General features: G+C 44.8%; 1 protein-coding gene across 1 annotated transcript in view; it reads left to right on the top strand.

Annotated features, from left to right (window-relative positions):
* Positions 1–18,791, top strand: part of LOC126140073 (uncharacterized) — a 52,872-nt gene that overhangs the window by 20,890 nt on the left and 13,191 nt on the right. The window contains exons 2-3 of the mRNA XM_049915232.1: positions 972–1,067; positions 3,184–3,325. Coding sequence (XP_049771189.1) covers positions 972–1,067; positions 3,184–3,325 — 238 coding nt within the window. The remainder of the gene's footprint in view (positions 1–971; positions 1,068–3,183; positions 3,326–18,791) is intronic.

Raw genomic sequence — 18,791 nt, 5'->3', positions numbered from 1 at the left:
GTGGCCCACCCCAGCAACCTCGTGGCCCATCCCACCCTCCTCGTGTTCCCCTCCACCCTCCTCGTGTTCCACCCCACCCTCCTCGTGTTCCACCCCACCCTCCTCGTCTCCAACCGCACCCTCCTCGTGGCCCACTCTCCTCGTGGCCCACCCCTCTCGTGGCCCACCCCTCTCAGGTCCCCTTTGTCCCGTCCCCCCTCCCCTTGGGGACACCCCCCTCTCGGGGACACTCCCCTCTCGGGGACACTCCCCTCTCTGGGACACTCCCCTCTCCAAATCCCTTTCCTCACCCTCCATTTCCTTCTAATCCCTTTCCTTCCAGTCCCTTTCCTTCCAATCCATTTCCTCACCCTCCCCTTCCTTCTTACCCTCCCTTTCCTTCAAATCTCTTTCCTTAGCCTCCCTTTCCTTCCAATCCCTTTCCTTACCCTCCCTCTCCTTACCCTTTCTCTCTCTCTCTCTCTCTCTCTCTCTCTCTCTCTCTCTCTCTCTCTCCCTCCCTCCCTCTCCCTCTCCCTCCCACTCTTATTCCCTGTACCTATCCCAAGATTTCTGTTTAGAATATTATGAAGTTGCATGGTTTGCGATAACTTTTGGTGTATTTTCTATTTCTCCAACCTTTGCTAGTTGGCCCTAGTTTTAATAGTTACTAAGTATGTCCTCCTCCTGTGGGACAAACTACTAAAGTTTTTCACACCTAAATTTGCATGTTAGCATGTGCGTTCACATGTTTAGTTAGTTAACTACACAATTCACATTCCATTCATCATGTACACAACTGATAACAATAATGAAGATAATTCTTTGACACTTCTACACCTACTAATGAAAAACAATTAAATCATGCAGAAAAAGTAAATCTGTTACAGTGGTCCAATACTAACTAGATGTGCCAGCTGCCTGTGTGTTGTCAGTTAGGGAGGCTTGCACTGAGCTGTGAGCTCCACAATTAATTCATTTTGTTTTCACAGATGCTGATAAAATGCATTGCAGACGCAGTTTTTTCTGAAAATGGGCTTGATGCTGAGATCTGCAGTAAAATAAAGGATTCATTGCTCTTTGTACAGGTATGTGTTGTATTTTCATCATTTTCTATCCATCTTTTTTAATGAAAACCCTGTCAACTTGGAGACATATTACTAGAACTACATTAGAAAATCCTGGTTGTAAACTAAACAGTTATGGAAAGAACATACTTCTCCTTAACAATGAAGTACGGAGTGGTGTATACATACATATAAAATAAATGATCTGTCAAGTGCTTATTTGTTTGCAGAATTTATTTGTCATGTCAGAAGCATACTATAACTTACAGGATGTCACAAACATTAACAAAAATATCCCAAGGAGGATGGTACTAAAAGAGCAATCATTTCTAGTAACAGCTAATGGTGTTGCTTAATATTATTCTACACACTTGCATATTAAATGTGGTGTGATCAGTGTAGTTACTTAAGTGGGCATCACTAATTATTAGTGTAGATTCTAAGGAGTATAGGAGTGAGCATTTCCTTTTGGGATGCTGAATTTAGATGTCTCTATTTGCTTCACAGACCTTGAAATTCAACAAAAGCAGTCTCTTCTGCAGAAAGCACTCAGTCATTTGAGTGAGTCTGTAGTTCCTGGTTTTTAAAACAGTTTGTTTTGGATATTCTGTTATGAATTTTAAGTTTCTTTTTTTTGGGGGGTGGGGGGGGGGGGGTAGAGGGGGGCCAGACATCTTTGATAATTGTCATGAACTGTGTTTTTTCAAATGTAATTGTTAGTCCTATGTTTCCTGCTTATTTCTGTAGTTCTGTGATTTGTTTCTTGGCATTATCCAATGAGTTGGTAATTAATGCTGCATCATCAGCAAAAGCTAGACAGTCTGTGGTGATTGTATTTGGGTTTCTTCCTAGTTGAACACCTTTAGTATGGATAGATTTCCTACATTTTGTCACTACCTTCTGTAATACACAGTTGAAATGCAGAGCTAACAAACCATCCTGATTTGATTTGAAAAGATTTTGATAGGCTTTTACTTTAGATGTTGTGTTTGTTAAAGTTCCTTTAACTACTTCTGTTGTTTTACTATTGAGTCAAAATTCCTTTATGATGTTGTATTGTATTGTATTGTTGATGAATGCATTTCTATCAATTGAGTCATAGGCCTTTTTAAAATCGTAAAAGTTATCACATATTTCAAGTTTCTGATTATCCTCATTTGTATTCTTTAGATTTAGTATTTGTTCTGTGGAAGACCTTCCCTTGCTAAATCCCACTTGTTATTCTCGTAGTTGTGGATCAAGTATTCCATAAGCTCTCTCTTCAAAAGTGCCATAGACAAGTTTTTATGTATCATGGCAAGAGGGAGCTTCATCTATGATTGTTAGGATGTGGTTTTTTTTTTCTTCTTCTTCTTCTTCTTACAATGCTCAGTTTTTGCACAAGCACAGAAAATAAGGGCGTCATGGCAATTCTGAATAGTTAAAAGAGGCAAACCATTTACTGCAATAATGGAATATGTAATAGCTTCTGACAAATAAAGATGAAAAGGAATAAATATGGAACACACAAACACAAAAAATGTGTAATTCTATGCCAAACAATGTCTGGCACTTTAGCTAACTGGTCAACATGGCTGATGGCTGTGCAGAGGCCCCGGACTCAATTGCCGATGTTGCCAAGGAATATTCCGTGGTGGGAGGACTGGAACAGGGACCAGTCATGACGCTGATTGAGGAGCTATTTGATTAAGAAGTAGTGAACCCAAAGTTTGGAAAGCCGACAACAGTCATGAGAACTGTGTGCTGGCCCCATGTTCCTCCATACTGTGTCTGTGTGACACCCTATGGCAAAGGATGACGCCACAGCTGATCAGCATCGTGCTGTCCTCTGAACCTGGTTTCGGAGTTACCTTCCCATGTTATAAACCTATTTTTTGTGTGTTCCCAGCTATGTATGTGTAGCTATATCCTCAATTTATGAGTTTTCAGACACATTCATATCTTAATTTGTATCTGTTTATGATAGTAAACTTCATCTGTAAATGCCTTTTGTTGAATTTTAAAAAGAAAATCATATTTTACTCCAAGTTTTCATGATCAGCTGTAAAAAAGGAGTACATAATCAGTTCTGGCTTGACTGTAAAATTCTCTTTATTTTTTTATCTGTCTAACAGCATACTTCTTATATTTCTGGCAGGAACTTGTGAATTCTTGCCCACACACAATCTTTAGTCAAGAGGCTCTTAACTCCTTAATGTCAGTGATATATGAAGAAAATGGGCAATTCTCAGAAAATATCCTGTTGATATTTAAGAGTGCTGCAAAATTTAGACCCATTGGTAAGTAACAATATCTGATTTTTTTTATCTGATATTGGAGTCAAAAATTCCATGCTGCTGCCACAGAATACTCAAATAATTATTTTAATTAAAATTATCTCTGTGTACTTGTGATTGCATTTTCAAAAGTGAAACTTCATGTTTGATAATGACTGGCTGATTCTTTCAGCTGCTTCATTCTGAGAGACACTCTTACAATTCATGAAAGAAAGTACAACTAATAAGTAGGATTTTCATTTTAAAATGGACCTTAGACAAATAAGCTGATAATGCTAACAATGGAAACTCCACAAAGGAATATCAACACTATAGGAAAAGATAGATTGCTACAGCATTCCGGCCTGAGCAGTCTTTTGTGTGTGGGGTATGCTTGCTTGTGTGTATGAATGGTGTGTATTTTTTTGTTTCTCTTTGCTGGTGAAGGCTATGGCTGAAAGCTTTGCTTAAGTGTGTTTTAATTTTACCTGTCTGCAACTTAATGTAAGTAGCAATACTTTTTTTCCTACATTGTTGCTAATACTAAAGTAAGATGTCATGCTAACTAAAATGTCAAATGTTGTTATATGCGGTTTTTGTTTTGTATTTTGTTCTCGCAGTGTTGAAAGATACAAAATCACAAGCTTTTGGAGGCAAAGATAAGATGGCCATCAGTGGCAATTTGGCCAGGTAAGGATGGGAGAAGAAAATAATAAGTCCAGTTCCGAAAAAAAGCATGTACTGACAGGTGTGATTTATTACCGAACTGTCAGTTTAATAAGTCATGGTTACAAAATACTAACACAAATTCTTTAAAGAAGAATGGAGAAACTAGTAGAAGCAAATCTCAGGGAAGATCAATTTAGATTCTGAAGAAATGCAGGAACACCCAAGGCAATGCTGACCCTACAACTTCTCTTGAATTATCGATTAAAGGAAGGCAGATTTACATTAATGGCACTTGTAGACTTGGAGAAGGCTTTTGAAATGGTTAACTGGAACACTCTTTGAAATTCTGTTGTAGCAGGGGTAAAATATAGGGAGTGAAAGGCTATTTATAACTTTCACAGAAATCAGGTGGCAGTTACAAGAGTTGAGGTACATGAAAGGGAAGCAGTGGTGGACAAGGAAGTGAGACAGGGTTGTAGCCTATCCCCAACGTTACTCAGTCTGTACACTAGGAATGCAGTAAAGGAAACCAAAGAAAAATTTGTAATTCTATCAGTGACAGCAGAGGGTTTGGAAGCTCAGTTGAATGCAGTAGACAGTGTCTTGAAACAAGGATGTAAGATGAACATCAAGAAAAGCAAAAACAAAGATAATGGAATGCAGTCAAATTAAATCAGGTGATGCTGAGGGAATCAGATTAGAAAATGAGACTATGAAAGTAGTAGATGAGTTGTGCTATTTGGGCAGCAAAGTAACTGATGGCTGAAGTAGAGAGGATATAAAATGTAGACTGTCAATGGCAAGAAAAACATTTCTGAAGAAGAGACATTTCTTAACATCGTATATAGATCTGAGTGTTAGGAAGTCTTTCTTGAAAGTATTTGCCTGGAGTACAACCATATATGGAAGTGAAACATGGATAACAAACAGTTTATACATGAAGAAAATAGAGGATTTTGAAATGTGGCGCTACAGAAGAATGGGGAAGATTAGATGTGTAGATCACATGATTAATGAATAGGCACTGAACAAAAACTGGGAGACAAGAAATATGTGGCCTAACTTGATTAAAAGAAGAGATCAGTTGATAGAACACATTATGACACATCAAGGAATCACAAATGTCCTATTAGAGGAGAATGAATGAGTGTTTGTGTGTGGGGGAGGGTGGGGGGGGGGGGGGGGGAGTGTTGCAATATGTTGCAGGTTTTAATGACTGGAGTCATAGTGATAAGGGATCATTTTGCATATAGAGAACAGACTCTTGGCTGAGACACCTGGATTGCAAGTATGCTGAAACTGTACACCTAAATCCAAAGGTGAGAGAGGATGTAAGTGGGGTATTGAGATGAAACAATCAGGTTCCACCCCTGAGCATTTATTGTACATTATTTAATTTAGGCTTATGAAATGTAGCATGGATATCCAGTTCCCTCAGTGAAATGTAGAACAGAAAAAATGTTCTCTTGACAGTACATATTCTCTGAGATTGAGCAGGGCGACACAGTGGATAAGACTCTGAATTCCCATTCAGGATTAGTAGATTCAGACCTGACTGGTCATGCAAACCTAGGTTTCCTGTAGTACCCCTAAATTGATTAAAGCAAATGTTGGTATGTTTCATTTGGAAAGACTAGTGCTCATTTCCTTTCCCATCCTTATCCTATCCAAACTTGTGTCTAGTCTCTAATGAGCTATCTGAAGATCGGACTGACCGGCTAATGGTAACTGCTCATCCTTAACAATGATTCACCTCTGTAACTCTGTCTTGTCTACTCTTGGCCATTCCACTTCATTAAGTGAAACCTGCATTGCATCCTGCTGTACAAAACCCTGTGTCCCAAACTATGCAGTCATAGAATCTTTACTACCCACACACAATAAGGTACAACACACAATTAGTTCAAACTAGTCACACACTTCCAATGACAAAATAACAACTAATACTCTGTGCCTCGTCATCCACTACCTAGATTCTGTACACTGCCTAGCAGTATAGTCATAATGAAGGCACGTAAAACAGTCTACCAATGCTGATTCTGCACATGGGGCACCATGCCCTAACAGGAAGCATTGGGAACATCTCACATGCTATAAATAGTGCTCCCTGCAGTCGCCATGAAGCTGCATGTTAGCCAGTTCCACTGATTTGACTAATGTAACTTTCAAATTCTGGTGTATTTCCTGTCTAGACCTCATCTCCTCCACATACAAAAGCAGAATTGACAGTTTGTTCACTTGCTCCATTATGTGATTACAGCTTGAAACACTCCTGATTAAATTTCAACCTAAATTTAATTTTGATGTGGATGTGACCTAATACATAAGTGCTAATTGGGTTTAGTTGCTATGGGAATTGTTTCTAATTAGGATGCTGCTCCTCAGCAGTGTTAAACAGAATGAAAAGGATTTTTTTCAATAACCGATGCCAAGATATTTTACACTATTTGAGTGATATATTTTGATTAGACACGATTTGAGGCAGACACTACTTTCGTCTTACATTTCTGATTACAGTTAATCTCATCACAGGTTAGTACTTTTATAAACTGTCACACACTATAACAATGGTTAACACACACAATCCTCACTGCACTCCAACCAGTGGCCATCACGATTGTCATGAACATGAATATTTGACACACTGTAAAATGTTGAACAGTGGTCAGTAATGTTACTGGTTGCGATTCTGTGTGGTGTTTTACTGAGGGTCAACCCATAGCTGTGGGGATACTTTCAGCCAGTACTGAATCACAGGATACTTTGTCCCGCCATTCCAACTGTGATATGTTCACTGACCAATGGCTGTGCCCAGACTACTATCACATTCACTCATTTAGCACTCGCAGCACTTGACAGTCGGTTCTGCCTGTCATTGACCTGTGCGAGGCAAAATGTGTTTATCTCTGAGTAAGGGATCCAGGGTGTATACAACCTGGGACAACCGGGAGATCCGGGAAAAATCCGGGAATTTTTTCATCTGGGAGAAAACCGGGAAAATCCCGGGAATTTTTTAGAATTCCGGGAATTTTTCATTGTTTTAGTTTTCAATTAAATTCGTGTAATTTTGACTGGTAAGAATCAATACTCTAACAAAGGATATTACTGAGTCCCGCTGCTGCAGAATAATACTGCAACAATAAAACGTGAACAAGAAAACAAAATGAAAATAAACCATAAATTGCAAAGGAAATGTACCATATACAACAACTAAACACAGTGCTCATACAAGGGTTTGCCAACAGCAAAATGTGTCAAAGGCTTTAGGAAGACTGTACAATGCTTCATAACAACAAATTGCCTCCGATGAGCGTGACGTCACAACTGTTTACATTAGATTCGTTTTAGCAGTTACGAGTGGGCTGAAGTGCATGCACAGTTGAGTCGCGCATGTGTAGTACCTTCTCCCGTTTCTGGCTACAGAAGTATGGCTGTGTAAGCAGTCGCAACAAGAAGCTAGATGCAACCAGGAAAAATTTTACTGCCGCATCCAAGATGCCAGATTCACGCATGCGCAGCGGGCCTGGATCTATTAGGGAGGGGGGGGGGGGCACCAAAATCATATTCTGGAGGAGAAAAAACCTTTCACAAAGCACGTAGCATCCAGTGCACGTTGGTCTATCGATTGTATGTATTGTATTGTATGTTAACCGGAGACCTAGAAACGATGATGAGGCTCCGTACCCGCCGTAGCCGTAGTGGTCCACAACCCCATGACGACTACCGCAGTCCACTTCACCCCTCCGCCGCCCCACACCGAACCCAGGGTTATTGTGCGGTTCGGCCCCTGGTGGCCTCCCCAGGGAATGTCTCACACCAGACGAGTGTAACCCCTATGTTTGCGTGGTAGAGTAATGGTGGTGTACGCGTACATGGAGAACTTGTTTGCGCAGCAATCACCGACATAGTGTAACTGAGGCGGAATAAGGGGAACTAGCCCGCATTCGTTGAGGCAGATGGAAAACCGCCTAAAAACTATCCACAGACTGGCTGGTTCACCGGACCTGGACACACATCCACCTGGCGGATTTGTGCTGGGGACCAGGCACTCCTTCCCACCCGGAAAGCCGTGCGTTAGATCGCACAGTCAACCGGTCGGACAGTCTATCGATTACTCCTATGATTTTGATGCGCATCCCTGTTGGTTTCTGAACACACTCTGTAAGTTGATTTCTGAATGAATCATTAGCCGCGTGGTGTAGCCGCGACTTGTCACGATTCGCGCGGCCGCCCCCATCGGAAGTTCGAATCCTCTCTTGGGCATGTGTGTATGTGTTGTCCTTAGCATAAGTTAGTTAAGTTAGATTAAGTAGTGTGTAAGCCTAGGGACCGATGACATCAGCAGTTTGGTCCTACGGTCGCCAACTGCTGTCTGATTATGTGGTTGATTGGGTTTGCGAATGATCGGCTTTGTTATAATTACTAGGGAAATCCATGGTTTCAGAATACGAAAGTTGAAATAAACGACTAACAGGAATAACAGGCAAGATAGATTACATATTATCCCTTTGGTGTATCCAGGCAAATGAAATTTTGTCAAATTTTTGGCCAAATCGCTACACTAGTAAGTACAGTCCTCGTCTAGCAGCCACGTAAGTTCTGTTCTGGAAGTAGTGCGGAAAATGGTTTGTATGAACATAACAATGCCTAACTGGAGAATAATCAGGTATAGCTAAACTGGTGATTCTGGCAGGGTTAGTGAAGTTAACCAGCAAATAAGTTTTGACAAAGGGAGGAATAGTTCCAGAATTAGTCATGACAAGATTGTTTGTTAGAACGAGGAAAGAGAAGAAATGGGGACATCACACAAATTAGGGAAGAATATGAAGATTTCAAATTTATATAAAAATCTCGAACTATTAATTTTCGATCTCATCCTCGAGAAACTATAGCGTATGAATGAAATGTGAAACTATTTTCTAACATCAAGCTTTTTGCTTGTAGTAGGCCTAAGAGGCCTTTATGAATTATATTCTGTCGTGTTATAAAAATGACCATTTGTGCCAAAACAGTCTCATTTATTTGGTGTGCATTACAATGCAGTTTTAGAAAGGCCTATTTTGTTTTATCTAGCAGACAGTGAGAAAATAGATGTAATCAGATCGAGAAACCACACCAGTCTTGAGTACTATTTGTAATAACAGCTTATGCAGTATTAGACAGCAATACTTCGATTTTTCATGTAGCAAAACGTTTGACGAGGTAACAGATTCTTTCACAGAAAGGATATCACGCCATGTAAAGCTGTAGCAAGATTAAAGAGAAAATAATGCTAGGAGCTAAGGATTGAAGAAATGTGTACTGTATTGCTTGTCTCTGGCCTTTACTCGTTTTATGTATCCTATATCTAATTTTATGTCACGCAAAACAGGAAATTATTAACTAACAGGCAATAAAGGGTGCAAATTTTCTGAAGAGTTCTTGCTCTCCCGATTGCAAATAATACCATCCAATATTAATTGCGAGTTCTTTTTTTTTTTAAAAAAAAGGGAGGGGCAAGATGTCAAACCGGGCACTGGGAGCAGGAGAGGCACCACAGGACATTTTAATTTCCACTGTCCTGAATATGGTTTGATGGCATCCAGTACATAATATACACGTTTCAATTCCACGGAGCGAAATACAGTGACGTGCGATGGAAGAATGCTGTGTGAAATGGCGTGGCACTGCACTCTGGCACACTTAAGACCAAATAACATGTCTTACGTTCCTCGAACATATATGCTTTATGTATCACACTCTTCAGAAAGATGTGCACTACAAAATGAACATATTTTTGAAAATTCGATTTTTTTTTTCAAATTTTTAACGCCATATCTCTAACGCTCGAGGGAGGGTTGGGGGGGGGGGGGGGTGGGGGGGGGGGGAGGCACTATCTTAGTATTGCCCCGGTTCTGAAATATCGTAGATCCGAGGCTGATGCGCAGAGCAGTCTGAGTTATAGTGGGGAAGTGTGTAGTCTCCACGTGACCCTTGTTTACATTTAGTGATTTTGCTGTTTCCTCTTCGTTTACTGCTCTCATGTCAAAAGAAAACAAAATGGATTTCTGTGGCAGGAAGCTATCAAGTGAATTAAAATACATTCACATAATTACGGAAGGCTAATATACGTTATTAGTTTCAGATTTTATTTTATTTCCACTTTTCTGACAGCCATGCATTCATCGCCTTGTAGAACAATGAAGTTGTTTTTGTCGGTTTGCTAAATAAATTTGGTTTTTATTATTCTTTTACGCTGTGGCAGTCAATGTGTTCGAAACAAAGTGTTTAGTTCAACACTATTGGCTAATTTCAATTGCACGCTACATTTCAAGTGCATGTTTTCATCTTCTAGCACGTATGGCATTATGCCATAATAAAGAATCAAAAATGAGTTAATACAGTACTGGTACTCCAAGAAAATTTACATCCCACAACCCAACTGAAAAGCTTAATATCAGGTCGAGGCCTATTTCATTTGGAATCTGGACATATGAATGTGCTCTTGAAGTATGCACTTTAAATGTGCCATTTTAGTATGCTTCACGAAATTCCGATGCTCTTGGAGTATCCTCTGATGTCTTTTTTCTTTTATGATATAATGTAAGATCTTCTGGTGTTTTGTATCTGGTGCTCTCTGACGACTATTGAAATGAGCCTATTTCTAACAGGTTGCGGGAAAATATTGCGAATGATGGTTTGAAAAGTGTTACTTTTAAAGTAACTTTCCTTTTGCGCAAGTTGAACTATGTGCAAGAATGTACGATGAATTTCTTAAATCACAGAGCATTTGATGACGAGTCATTTAGAAATATTTCGAGCCCAGAACATCAGACATTCATGTTGTTATTATGAGCAAATTGATGTAGTGCTACGGGAAGCTCTCTCTCCTCTGCGGTAGCTAATTTATTTGTGGAAAACTTTTGTGGACAAGTCACTGTACTCACCTAAAAATTTTACTGGCACATTTGTGTGATATTTTTTGTGTGTGTTACATTTTAAGATATCTCAACATTATATGTGAAAGCTTTTCTTTTCGTGTAGCAAGACTATGTATATTAATTTAAAACATTAACTTTTCCTTTCTGTGTATCTGCCCTACTTAACAGTGGTGCTGCTATTAGCGGACTACATCACGTGTTCTGTGGTCTCAATATCCGCTGTCATCAGCTGGCGGGATCACGTGACATGAGCTATGACTGGCTTACAAAAGCGCATCACAATCTCGATTACAATGGTTCGGAAAGTAACATGCGGTGTTTGGTGGAATTCGAATTTACACTTTTGTAATACGAAAATATGCAGCTTACATGTTGCTGCACATCAAAAATCTTTCCAAAAGTAGTTTTCTTGCCTGAGTTTCATTTTCTAAAGTGCCGGGAAATTCTACGCCTATGTATAAAAACAAAACCATTCAAAGGATTGATAAGTTTTACAGTTTTGAGGGAAAAATATACAGTCATTTAATAACACGGAAAAAGTGTGTTTTCATCCGGGAGAAAGTGTATTTTTAACCGGGAAATCTGGGAAAAATCTGGGAATTTTTTTTTCCCTTGTCCACGTTTACACCCAGGGCTTGTGGACGCCTTACAAGCTGCGACTGTGGCATCATGCTGCATTACATTGACATCCACTATAAATGGTGGCAGCACTTCTTTCCCTAACTGAAGTGGTTCAGGGGTGCAGGACCACTTCTGTGCAGGTTTAGGTAATGGTGGAATGATGAGATGAGAAAGCATCTGTTGGTAGCTTAGATAAAAAAAAACAGGAAAGATCAGAACATTGCATTAATGCTCATGTGGCTGCATAGCCACAGCAGCCATGCCCCCTCACAGCATGCAGTGAGGAGAGTTTTTGGTGGTGGCGAGCTGACGTGTATTATACACTTGTATTTTTTTGTTCTTAGGCAGCAGTGTGGAAATGTATCAAATGCCATCGGGAAGTCAAGGAACACGGTATCTACCCTGGGTGACTATATCTACTGCTTACCGTGTCTAATGGATGAACAAAGTGAGCTCTTTTTCACACAGTCATTGTTTTTGAAATGCTTGTTGGGTCCTACAAAGGAGATTTTCAGTCTCCACAAATGCTGTAATACGTGAACATGAAATATGTTCCAAAATTCTACAGCAGACTAACGTCAGATGTATAGGCCTATAATTTTGTGCACCTATTTGACAACCCTTCTTGGAAACGAAAATGGCCTGTGCTATTTTCCAGTCATTAGGAATGCTTTGCACTTCTAGAGATCTACAGTACACTCCTGCTAGCCCCCCCCCCCCCCCCCCCCCCCCCCCCCCCCCCCCCCCCCCCCCCCCCCCCCCCCCGCCTGCGGGTTCGGGGCTTAGAATAGGCCCGCGGTATTCCTGCCTGTCGTAAGAGGCTACTAAAAGGAGTCTCACATGTTTCGGCCTTATGTGATGGTCCCCTCTCGGGTTTGACCTCCATCTTTCTAAATTATTCCGAAGAGCGAGCCAATTGGGGAAGGGCGCCTTACATGGTGCGCTGTATCCGTCGTGCATTGAGACCTTTAGCCGGCTTTTTTGTCGTTGCAATGGTGTCCCGCTTGTTTTCCATTTCTTGGGCGAGGATACGTCCCTGGGTGCGATTACCACGCTGCACTCTGCAGTGTTGCTTTTAACTGCGACGACGACCTTGGACATTTTTGCACCTAAGATCCAGCATGGTAGCCAGTCCGTTGTGGTGGGGCCGCCATGTACCCTGTTGGTTGTAGCCCCCTGACAACACAGGACCGCTCTACTGATGCCTGCGCCGTTAACTCCCCACGTATGCCAAGGAGTAGATGCCCATCTCCCTGGGGCATCAGGACTCCCGGCAATGGCCATGCTGCCAGGTGGCTATTGCTGCGGCTGGGTGGCGCCCGTGGGGAGGGCCCTTGGTCGGAGTAGGTGGCATCAGGGCAGATGACCCGCAATGAAGCGTGGTACATCATCTCTCTCTGGCGGCCAACCACCAGCAGTCTCTAAGCGTTCGAGGGCTCATTTTAAAGCTAACGTTTATGACCCCAAATCGTTCCCATCCCTGGCCACACCATGGGAGGAACGAAAGGCAATGAATGACAGTGACGTGTATTCGCCCAGGTATCTCGTCTGTACCAGAGCTGATGGTGACTCGTTTCTATCCGTGAAGCCTCAGTTCTTTGTAGAGCATTTAGAGGACAAGTTTGGGGAGGTGGAGGGCTTGTCCAAAATGCGCTCTGGGTCAGTTTTGATAAAAACGGCATCCTCTGCCCAGTCACGCAGGTTACTTGCTTGTGACAAGTTGGGGGATGTTAACGTTACCATCTCCCCACATAAGAGTTTAAATATGGTCCAGGGTATTATTTTCCATCGGGACCTACTTTTGCAGTCTGATGACGAGCTGCGCGCCAATTTAGAGCGCCGAGGTGTACATTTCGTCCAGCGCGTTCCTCGGGGTCCGATGGACAATCAGGTAGCTACCGGTGCCTTCATCTTGGCCTTCGAAGGTGATACATTACCGGTGATGGTCTACCGATGTGACGTCAAACCCTATATCCCTCCCCCGATGCGGTGCTTTAAGTGCTGGAAGTTCGGTCACCTGTCCTCTCGCTGTACTTCTAGCCTCACATGTCGAGATTGTGGATGCCCATCTCATCCCGATACTCCATCCGCCTCCCGTCTGTGTCAACTGTGGAGAGCCTCATTCCCCTTGCTCGCCGGACTGCAGTATCTTACAGAAAGAACGCAAAATCATGGAATATAAGACCCTGGACCAACTGACCTACATTGAGGCTAAGTGGAAATTTGAACAGCTACATCCCGTGCACATGATGTCATCTTATGCCTCCACTGTCACTCCTGCTCCAGCTCCTTCAGCTGCAAGACATACAGTCAGCTCTCAGAGTCAGAGGACCTCACCTGCCCCCTTGACGATGGGGGCCCCTTCTCTTGCTGTTGCTCCCACACCATCTACCTCGGGAGCAGCACCCACTAAACCACTGGGGACACCAGTCCCCACTTCTAAGTCGGAGAAGCGTAAGTCTTCTTCGGCTTCTCTCACTCGGAAGGGATCCCTTGGGTCACTCCCTTCCCAGGTTCCTACCAGCGGCACAGCAGACACCAACCAGTGGCTGAAGAAGCCACAGGTCGCTGGTCGTCGGGCTTCGTGATCCTCTTCGGTCCCGGAGACTGACTCCAATAAGCCCTCTCAACAACGACAACCAAAGGAACAGCGAGAGAAAATGACTTTGAAGACCCGTCAGACCAAGACACCTGTGGTGGCACCTACTCCACCGCTACCTAAAAGCTCTGCGTCTGACGATGAGGTGGAGATCCTTGCGTCCGCTGAGGACGACGCTCTCGCCGGTCCCTCAGACACAATGGATAGCACTTGCACGGGTGCTCCATCGGAGGCAGCAGGTGACCCAGCGGCGTAATCTGCCTTCCCAGTCCCGTCACGCCTTTCTCCGCCATGGACAATACCATCCTCCAATGGAACTGTGGCGGTTTCTTCCACCATCTAGCTGAGCTCCGCCAACTTATCAGCCTTCACCCTTTCTTCTGCATTGCTCTTCAGGAAACTTGGTTTCCAGCAATGCGAACCCCCGCCCTCCGTGGCTATCGGGGTTATTATAAGAACCGGGCAGCATATGAAAGGGTGTCTGGTGGCGTCTGCCTCTATGTCCTTCACACTCTGCACAGCAAGTCTGTCCCTCTCCAAACACCTTTAGAGGCTGTCGCTGTTCGGGTGTGGACGCCACAGGCTGTTACCATCTGCAGTCTTTACCTTCCACCGGATGGTGATGTCTCGCAGCATGTCCTGGCTGCGCTGATAGCCCAATTGCCGCCACCTTTCTTGCTATTGGGCGACTTCAACGCCCATAACCCTCTGTGGGGTGGGTCAGTGGCAACAGGTTGAGGCGCCACCGTTGAGCATTTATTGTCGCAGCTCGATCTCTCGCTTTTAAATGATGGCGCCTTCACACACTTCAGTGTGGCACAAGGCACATACTCCGCCATTGACCTTTCAATCTGTAGCCCTAGCCTCTTCCCGTCTGTCCAATGGAGTGTGCATGACGACCTGTGTGGTAGTGACCACTTTCCGATCTTTCTGTCACTACCACAGTGTCACTCTTCTGGGCGCCCTAGCAGATGGGCTATGAATAAGGCTGACTGGGACTACTTCTCCTCCACTGCCGCTATTGAGCTTCTCTCTAATGATGACATTGATGCGGTGGTTCAATCGGTCACCACCGGCATCGTTACTGCCGCCGAATCTGCCATTCCCCGTTCCTCTGGGTCCCCTCAGCGGCGGACTGTGCCTTGGTGGTCGCCTGAGATCGCTGCAGCGATTAAAGATCGCCGGCGGGCGCTACAGCGTCACAAGCGACATCCCTGCATTGAACACCTCATCACCTTCAAACGGCTGCGTGCGCGGGCCCGCTGCCTTATCCGCCAAAGCAAGCAGGAGTGCTGGGAGCGGTATGTGTCCACCATTGGCCTCCATGTCTCTCCATCGTAGGTCTGGGCCAAGATCCGACGCCTCTATGGCTATCAGACCCCTGTCAGCATCCCTGTGCTCTCACTGAATGGAGCAGTTTGTACAGACTCTGACGAAATTGCCAACAGCTTGGCAGAGCATTTTGCTTTTAGTTCCGCTTCTTCCAAATACCCACTGGCCTTCTGCTCCATTAAAGAGCGTATGGAATGTTGGAGCCTTTCGTTTTGCACCCACCTCCCAGAATCTTACAATGCTCCATTCAGTGAGTGGGAATTTCGCAGTGCCCTAGCCGCTTGCCCTGATACCGCTCCTGGGCCAGATGGTATCGACTGTCAGATGCTGAAACACCTTTCAGTGGACTGCCAGCGGCACCTCCTCGATCTTTACAACCGTCTTTGGGTCGAGGGGGAGTTTCCGTCGCAATGGCGGGAAAGTGTTGTCATCCCCGTTTTGAAACCTGGAAAGAGCCCTCTGGAGGTGGACAGCTACCATCCCATTAGCCTCACCAACGTTCTTTGCAAGTTGCTTGAACGGATGGTGAGCCGGCGCTTGAATTGGGTACTGGAGTCTCGGGGCCTTCTGGCTCCGTCTCAGGGTGGGTTCCGTAAAGGCCCCCCCGCCACCGATGATCTGGTGAGCCTGGAGTCGGCCATCCATACTGCCTTTGCCCGCCGTCAGCACCTGGTCGCTGTCTTTTTCGACATGCGGAAGGCGTACGATACGACATGGCATCATCACATCCTTTCTACGCTTCATGGATGGGGTCTTCGGGGTCCTCTGCCGCTTTTTATCCGCAATTTTCTGTCGTCTCGTACCTTCCGCGTGCAAGTCGCGGCCTCATATAGTTCCTCCCACGTCCAGGAGAACAGTGTGCCACAGGGTTCTGTTTTAAGTGTCTGCCTGTTTTTAATAGCCATTAACGGGCTCGCTGCGGCCGTGGGCAATTCTGTGTCCGCTTCCCTGTATGCTGACGACTTCTGCCTTTACTATAGCTCTATTGGCATTGCAGCTGCTGAACATCAGCTACAGGGCGCAATCCGCAAGGCGCAGTCTTGGGCTGTAGCGCGTGGTTTTCAGTTTTCGGCAGCCAAGACCTGCGTTATGCATTTCTGCCGGCGACGTACTGTCCACCCGGAGCCGTGGCTTTATCTTGCCGGCGAACTACTTTCAGTGGTGGAATCACACAGGTTTTTGGGGGTGGTTTTCGATGCCCGGTTGACTTGGCTGCCTCATATCCGGCAGCTTAAACAGGTGTGTTGGCGGCATCTAAATGCTCTGAGATGCTTGAGCCACACCCGCTGGGGCGCCGACCGATTTACCCTGTTGCGGCTCTACCAGGCGTTAATCCAATCCCGTCTGGATTATGGGAGCCTGGCTTATGGCTCAGCATCCCCATCTGCGTTGCAGGTGCTGGACCCAATACTACACAGCGGGATCCGACTTGCCGCTGGTGCCGTCTGCACCAGCCCTGTGGGCAGCATACTTGTTGAGGCAGGTGTCCCTCCACTGCGACTGAGGTGCCAACATTTACTGGCGGCTTATGCTGCCCATGTTTTTAGCTTGCCCAGGCATCCAAATTACCGTGTCCTGTTCCCGCAGTCAGTCGTCCATCTGCCAGACCATCGGCCCTGGTCGGGTTGTCCGATCGCCGTACGCGTCAAAGAGCTCCTCTCTGGGCTTGGGTTTTTCCCAGTTCCACCTCCTTTCTGGGCACCTCTACGCGCGCCCCCATGGTGTGTGCCTCGCCCTTGCCTTCGGCTCGATTTGGCACAGAGCCCAAAGGACTCAGTCCCTCCGGAGGCCTTCCGATGCCATTTTTATTCCATCTTGGCCACGTATCAGGGCTCTGGAGTTGTTTACACCGACGGCTCGATGGTTGCTGGTCGTGTCGGTTATGCTCTGACTCTAGGGGATCACTATGAACAACATTCATTGCCAGCTGGCTGCAGCGTTTTTACTGCTGAGCTGGTCGCCATCTTTCGTGCCCTAGAGTATATCCGCTCCTGCTCAGGTGAGTCCTTTGTCATCTGTAGCGATTCCCTGTGCGGTTTACAAGCTCTCGACCAGTGTTTCCCTCGTTCTCGTCTGGTGATGGCTATCCACCAGTCCCTGCATTCTCTTGCCCGTTGCGGCCGCTCTGTGGTCTTTGTGTGGACCCCCGGTCATGTCGGTATCCCGGGCAATGAACATGTTGACCGCCTGGCCAAACAGGCCACCAGTGAACCCACCCTGGACATTGGCCTCCTGGAGACTGATTTGCGGGCAGTCTTCCGCCGCGAAGTTCTCTTGCTTTGGGACACTGAATGGCGCAATATGCCCACACCAAACAAACTCCGTTCTCTCAAGGCGACGACGCGTGTGTGGCAGTCATCCATGCGAGCCCCTCGCAGAGATTCAGTTGTTCTTTGTCGGCTCCGCATTGGCCACACCCGACTGTCTCACAGTTATTTATTGCGTCGTGAGGACCTGCCTCTCTGTCGCTGTGCGGTGGTTTTGACGGTGGTGCACATTTTATTAACTTGTCCGCTTTTAACTGTGCTCAGGCAGACATTTGCGCTGCCTGATACGCTCCCTGCCCTTTTACTAGATGACTCTGCCATGGTGGACTTAGTTTTGCGTTTTATTCGGGCAGGGGGTTTTTCTCGTTTAATCTGAGTGTTTATGTTTTTTAGTGTTGATTCTGGCTTTTAGCCTCTGATTTTAAACTGAGTTTTTAATGTGTTCTTGGTGGTTGGCTTTTCCTATTTTTTTTCTCTATGGTCGGCCAACCACCGTCACTCTCTGTGTGTTTTAATTTGTTTTGTCTGATCTCTGTCGGAGTCTTTCTTGTCCCGTGTCGTCTGACGTCTTTCCTGCTGTTCGTTTTTATTCTCTTTGGGCGGTTTTAATTTTTTGAGAAAAGGGACCGATGACCATCGCAGTCTGGTCCCTTTAATCCCACAAACCAACCAACCAACCTCCTGCTAGATGAGTGGCAAGCTCGTTTGCATACTCTGTGTAGAATCTAAATGGTATCCTGTCAGGTCCAACCTTCCTTCTGTTGAGAGATTTCAATTGCTTTTCTTTCTCGTGGTCACTTATTTTGATATCTGGCATTTTCTCGTTCATGCTATGATTTGGAGGAGGGACTATAGTGCGATTTTCTTCTGTGAAACAGTTTTGACAAAAGATATTTTGTGTTTCGTCCTATTTTGTGTCACAGTGTGCCTGGACAGATGACTTCGATCCATTTATGAATTTAACATAAGACCAGGACTTCTTAGGATTTTCTGTCAAATGCATCACCCCTGTTCCCAGAACTCCTGAAGACAGACGTTGACTGTGGATATTATATCACGGACAGTCCCTTTGACTGTTCAGA

The sequence above is a fragment of the Schistocerca cancellata genome, chromosome 1, assembly GCF_023864275.1.
Source record: "Schistocerca cancellata isolate TAMUIC-IGC-003103 chromosome 1, iqSchCanc2.1, whole genome shotgun sequence".
NCBI lineage: Eukaryota > Metazoa > Arthropoda > Insecta > Orthoptera > Acrididae > Schistocerca > Schistocerca cancellata.
This window is presented reverse-complemented; position numbering and strand designations above follow the sequence as displayed.